This window comes from Merops nubicus, unplaced genomic scaffold, assembly GCF_000691845.1.
Source record: "Merops nubicus isolate BGI_N331 unplaced genomic scaffold, ASM69184v1 Scaffold52218, whole genome shotgun sequence".
NCBI lineage: Eukaryota > Metazoa > Chordata > Aves > Coraciiformes > Meropidae > Merops > Merops nubicus.
The window spans coordinates 1-5,860 of NW_008625999.1; the positions used below are offsets into that span (position 1 = coordinate 1).

Consider the following 5,860-nt stretch of genomic DNA (forward strand, 5'->3'; position numbering starts at 1 on the left):
GCACGCTGCCAGCCTCCGTCCCCTGCGCGCCCAGCCCCCGGTGGCACAGCACCAGCTCCACCAAGTCTTCCTTCTCTCTGCAGGTGTCCGTGGGTATGTTCCGCAGAATCAGATACTGACGCAGATCCTTCACTTTCAGTCTCATTAACTGAGGCCGCTGAAAGGCTGTTTCCTGCAGCAAGTGACAAGTGGAACATCTTCGGAGATTCTCTTGTAAGACTGAACAAACGGAGCAAAAATCCTTCTTGCAGTCACAACACACGTGCTGAGGAAAGAGAGAAAACAACCATTTGGCTGTAGGCCACGGAAGACTAATCCAGACCCTCCCCATCTCCAGGCTACAAAATTTACTATTACTCATTCCAGCCTCAATTTTGACATTCCTCATTTTAGAATTGAAGTCTAGAAAACTGCCCTGACAAATAGTTTTACATATACCAAGTGTCACTGCTCTTATCACATGTGTAAAAAACAGCATAATCCCCAAACTTTAAAGAACATTCTTCCTCAATTGATTCAAAGAATTCAAAGCAAGATGAATCCCATACAAGAGGCTGTTGGAATGTGACAGGACTGAACAGAACTAAACCTGCTTAGGAGACTAGCAGAATTACACGAGTGTTTCACAGGAAGAAGCTGTGACACTATATTGTGAGTTTAAAGCTTTTCCATCAGTCAGTTTGTTCATCCCAGAACTCAACCACTGTGCTTGGGATCATCTGCAAAACCAAATGTTTTAAGGTTCAGGATTCTGAGGCTAAAACATATCCCGCAGATCAGTACCTGCTAACTTCCGGCCAGACTGGATTCAGTGTCACCAGTTAATGAACATCAGACCTCTTAACTCCTAATCCTGCCTGACACGAATTCCCTGTGACCTCAGAGCAAGGCCCTTCCTCCCTCCCTGGCCACCTGCCTCAGGTCTCCTATGGCAGGAAACCATCCTCCCCGGGCAGGCCTGCGGATGGGTTCAGAGCAGCAGGGACTCAGCAGGGGAGACACACACTCACCTTCTTCCTGAAGACGGAGAAGGAGAGGCCGCAGGCCTTGCACACCACGCTGGCGCCCGCCGCAGCCGCAGACGGGTACGCCGAGAAGTCGGCGTTCGGTGCGAATCTGAAGGGGCCAGCACCTCCCCCAAAACCAGCCTGCTGGCCACGGACAGCTCCAGTCCCCATGACTTCATTCAGCAACCCACAGCAGGAAGCCCACATGGAAGTAGCTCCCGCCTGAAAACATTCACAGAGCAAACAAAGACAATTAATATCGGAAAGTCCACATCAGATGCGACTTGCTCCTGAAGAGCCGCTTCACTCCGGCTCTCATCGTGCCAGAGGCACGTGGTGTGAATTCCCAGAGCACCAGAATTCAGCACAGGACATCTGTAACAGCTGAACAACCTCTGCTTCCCAGCTGCAAACCAAAGTAGGTACGAGCTGCTTCCGAAAGGCTCATGCCGGCACGGGGAGCTCACTTCCTAACTCCTGTTCTAGCCGAGTTCCGCACAAAAAGGGGAAGGAATCTGAGGAGGGGACACAGCAACGGAGCAAAGACCAACGGCCAGTCGTGGCTGAGGGGCACAACCTCAAATGATGACAGGCAGCAACACAACAATTTATCATCAGTGCAGAGCTGTCTCCTGCAAGGTCTTCTCCAGAACTAATCCAGCTCTTATGAGACTCGCACTAAATCTCTCTCTAAATAAATGGTTTTGGCTTTTCCAACTTGAAAGTAACAAGCCAGTCCTAGAATCACAGGACTGGGCTGTGTGGCATGCACCACGAAGGACACGTGTGGCACTTCTAGGCTGCAGAACCAGCCTCAGAAGCACTATGTAGTTCCTTCTCCAATTCGCCTTGTCCTAAGAACATAAGCTTAATTCAAACTCAGAAACTGGCTGAAACCATTAATCCATTTGGAGTGTTTGAAGACAAGAAAGAACTTAATCATGGGCTCGTTGTTCTTAGGAAACTGAGTAACTTAGTGCATGAGTGGGTTTCTGAAGTTGCTGAAAGCAAGAAACTTCCCCTGCGGCAGCAGCAAACATCTGTGGCAGAATCTTCACCTTTGGCTCATACAGGCTGGGCGTGCACACCAGAGGTGCAGACACACTCTGTGTTGCTCCTCGACACGTCGAGAGGTCAGACCTTTTTCACTCTTTGAAAGACTGAAACATCAGGAAGAAATAAAGAATTTAAGAGCTGTTGAAGGTGCCTATGTACGGGCTGCCAAGTTTGAATTTGATGGCACCAAAATCGATTTAGTCTTCGCAAGACTGCCTATGCAAACTGTTCCTGACACACTAGATCTGGAGAGGACTCCTGCCTCAGAAGCCTGGATACAAGTTGTGTACGGAGCTTAAATGGTTGCAGGTACCAAGGGCCTACATCTGGTGCCAAACAGAGAACTTCCAGCTCACTCTGTGTGCAATCAAGCTGTGGGCAAAACAACGTGGGATCTACTCCCAGCACGCTGGGCTGTCTGGGAGGGGTCTCCTGGGCAATGCTACTGGCAGGAGCGTGTCAGCTCTGTTCCAGTGTTCAGTGCTTTGGCTTCTACTTCTTAATAATTGTCATGTGGTTCTTTTCTTTTCTTTGGCTTCTAGTTAATAAGTTGTCGTGTGATTCTTTTCTCTTTTCTCTTCTTTTTTCTTGTTTTGTGGTTGTGTGTTTCTTTGTTTTGTTTTGTGGTTTTGTGTTTCTTTGTTTTGTTAAAATGGAATGGCCCAAACCCGTTCTTCTCAACCTGAAGACAGCAATCTTAATCTACCAGTATGGGACTCTGGGGTGAACCCATCAGACCAGTATCGTGTCATGCTGATCATCACCCCAGCATACCCACAGCAAAACTCCACGTGCAACGACTGCATCAGCCTGAGCAGCAATGGGAGAGGGCTCAAACTGACTGGCCAAAGCTCTTTGAACCACTGAACTTTTCCAAAGGCCAAACAAGACGCTGTGCTGCGTGCTAGTGCCTCTACAAAAGAGCATCACTTGGAATGGATTGGCCAGGTTGCATCCAGAGTTCGTGTGCTGGTTGGAAGCTTGGGGAGGAATGACCTTCCACAGTGCACGTGTTAAGCCACAGTCTTCCCCTGGCAATCAGGGACTCAGGGCACAGCGTGTCACTCGAGGGACAGGGTCTGTGTGGTCTGCTGGGATACTCAGGGAAGCAGGAAAGGCAGGAGGCTGATCCAAGGTGCACCGTGCAGCCACGTGCAGACGCAGTTCCCAGGCTGACAACCTGAGCCTGTGCTGGGGAAGGTACCAGGACTGAGGCAACATGTGAGAACAGAAACAATCTTCATTAGAAACCAGCCACAGTCTAGTTTCTCTGAGAGGAAAATGGTTTTCGAGACCTTCCTGAACCTTCTCGTTTGTTGTTTTACCAAATGTTTAACAAAAAATAAAATAACCTGCAATGAATTTACTCTGGTTTGATTTGGTTTCGGTTTTGAGTCATGCAATTTAATCTCAAGAGGCTACAAACATTTCTAAATAAATTGTGTTGCTACTTTTTTTCCTTGAAAGCCTTTAGTGCTAGATTCTCTATCAAAAGTGCATATTCTGCTTAAAGTTGGAATTTGGACTCCAAGTTGTTCAGGTCACATGTTTAATCACTGTCATGTGGCTCACTGAAACCTACAAAAAAAAAAAGCAAGCAAAAAACAGGCAAAGAGAATCACACCAGGTTCTTTTCAAAAGTTGAGTGGTACAGCTTCCTTTTAACATTTTTTATCCCTACTTTTTTTCTAAACTGTGCTGGTTTACAGCTGTTCTGGTGTGTTTGGTTTTTTTTTTTTTTCCCCATAATCTTTTTTCTTCCAAAGCATAAAGACATAAAATTGCTTTTGAGACTTGTAGTTCTTGCTGTAAAACTTAAATCAGCCAGAACATGCAATTCAGCTCAGTAATGATGGTGCTTTAATTTCTGTAATAGCCATACTCATTTTTGACATTAAATGGCACCTTTCCCCTGAACTAAACACAGTTGTTACATTTGTGGGAACCTAACACACCAACTGAGGATTTGCCAGAACGTCTCCTTTCAAAACCCTGAGCACAGAAGGCAAGAGAAGAGGGTTTAGAGACGAGCTGTGGGAAACAATACCATGGGACCAAACACGTTCTACAACGCCACGCTCACCTAAGCACCTTAAGTACAGGGCTCCAAAAGTATCTCTCCAGCCCACTCAGAAGAGTGTCACTTTTCCTGGGGTAAGCTGGCACTAAGTGTGGCAATAATCCACCACGGCCGTTTTGCTTCTAAGCTGTACAACCCATAACACTGCAGGCAGTGATAACATCAAACGTACATCCAATAAATTACATCAACTACTCTAATTTTAGAGGTATTTGAAAAGCAAAATTCCTCCCAGGCCTGACAAGGAGCCTCCGGGCTGTGGGCACCCCACATATAGGAGAAAAATCCTCCTAAGCTCCCTGCGAAGGGGGTCAGAGGAGGAGGAACTCCTGTGGCCCCTCCCTGACCCCCGACCAAGGCACGGGGAGCCCCAGCACACCCTGCACCAGACCTGCCACCAAACAAGAGCTGCCTTCTGCTTTTCAACAGCAGGGTGCAAACAGATCAATATTAATTCTTCCTGTACAAAACAGGCTGCATGTAATTATCCAAGTTTATTAGGCAACAGTCATTAACTTTTCAGAAATACATTCTGAAAACCAACGACTTCAGCCGAGAGAGCGCCGAGTTTTAAGACATGGGACTTCTGAGAAATAGACTGGCCTCATCTTAAGGGAAAGGTGTCAGTTGTGGGAACATTAATTCTTCACGTATCCTTAAAAACGGATGAGCTACCTTTATTTTACAAGATTTAAAACCAGCTGTATACAGATAACAGAAAAACAAAACGAGGAGCCAAAAGGGGCTGTGAGCATTCAGCCTGCTTCAGGACATGGCTCTTCAGGGGTCAGGGCAGCAGCAGGACACCCAACCAGGACAGAACACAGCTGGGACCACAACCCTTCTCCAACAGTTTAATGCCTGCTTCTTAAGACTGCTCCAAGAGCCCGTAACAACCGCTGAGACATCACTGTCAACACTAAATAAATACACCCTCAGGAAGTTGTTGTTACCCGTTTTGAATGCTGTTAGTGTCAAGCAAAAAAAACTCTTTACACACACTGCCAAGCGTTCAGTCATTTTAAGATAAAAGGTGAGGCAATGTGGGCATCGACAACTCTCCCCTTAGCCCAAGTCAGCTGTGGATTCTTCCTATGCACTAGTGTCATTAACTGTTAATTGAATTACAATGTCTCGGCTCTTCCTGTTACTCTGTAAAAGAAACAACACCACGCCGAAAAGCACCAACGCCAGACACCAACGAGATGCAGGAAAACAAAATCTCCTTCTCTTCAGAAATAATTAAAATTTCGCCACTTTCTGCACCAAAAGCCTTTCCAACCACACCAACCGCCACTTCCATGTTCTCTCACAAGCTGCCATCTCCTCTGTCCAAACCTTAGGTACATCCTACAAGGGCGAATACCCCGTTTGAACTCCTCTGCTCTTCTTCTCAGCATTAAGAGCGTTTAGTAACCCGACGAGAAGTGTGGCCTCAGGCAGACACCCGCCCCAAGAAGCTGGGAGGCTGCTCCTCACACCTGTGCGAGCAGGACGCGCTGTCAAAGCCGGCAGCCCAAAGCAGAGCAGCAGAGGGATATTTGGTTGGGTTTTTTAGCTGAAATTTCGTCTCTACACCCACCCTGCGGCCAAGCAAAGCTTCTCCAGGGGTCGCGCAGGAGATCCAGGAGATCCCCGGTGCCCACAACCCTCAGTCCTGACCTGAAAACACAAGGACAAGCCCGGACGCGGAGAAGCGCCTCTGGGGAGCGAAGCC

The 5,860-nt window shown here is 47.5% G+C and overlaps 2 protein-coding genes across 2 annotated transcripts; one reads left to right on the forward strand and one right to left on the reverse strand.

The window, feature by feature from the left end:
• Positions 1–6: 6 nt before the first annotated feature.
• Positions 7–1,223, reverse strand: LOC103778260 (E3 ubiquitin-protein ligase RNF34-like; the record flags this gene model as incomplete). Its single annotated transcript, XM_008945838.1, has 2 exons — positions 1,011–1,223; positions 7–265 (listed from the first exon to the last, which is right to left on the reverse strand). Coding segments are annotated over exons 1-2 (463 nt in total), but the record flags the coding sequence as incomplete, so codon positions are not given.
• Positions 1,224–1,453: 230 nt separating this feature from the next.
• On the forward strand, positions 1,454–2,579 carry LOC103778261 (poly(A) polymerase gamma-like; the record flags this gene model as incomplete). Its single annotated transcript, XM_008945839.1, is given in 9 exon segments — positions 1,454–1,563; positions 1,807–1,856; positions 1,859–2,026; positions 2,029–2,151; positions 2,154–2,309; positions 2,312–2,381; positions 2,383–2,400; positions 2,402–2,465; positions 2,467–2,579. Coding segments are annotated over 9 exon segments (872 nt in total), but the record flags the coding sequence as incomplete, so codon positions are not given.
• Between the last annotated feature and the right edge of the window lie 3,281 nt (positions 2,580–5,860).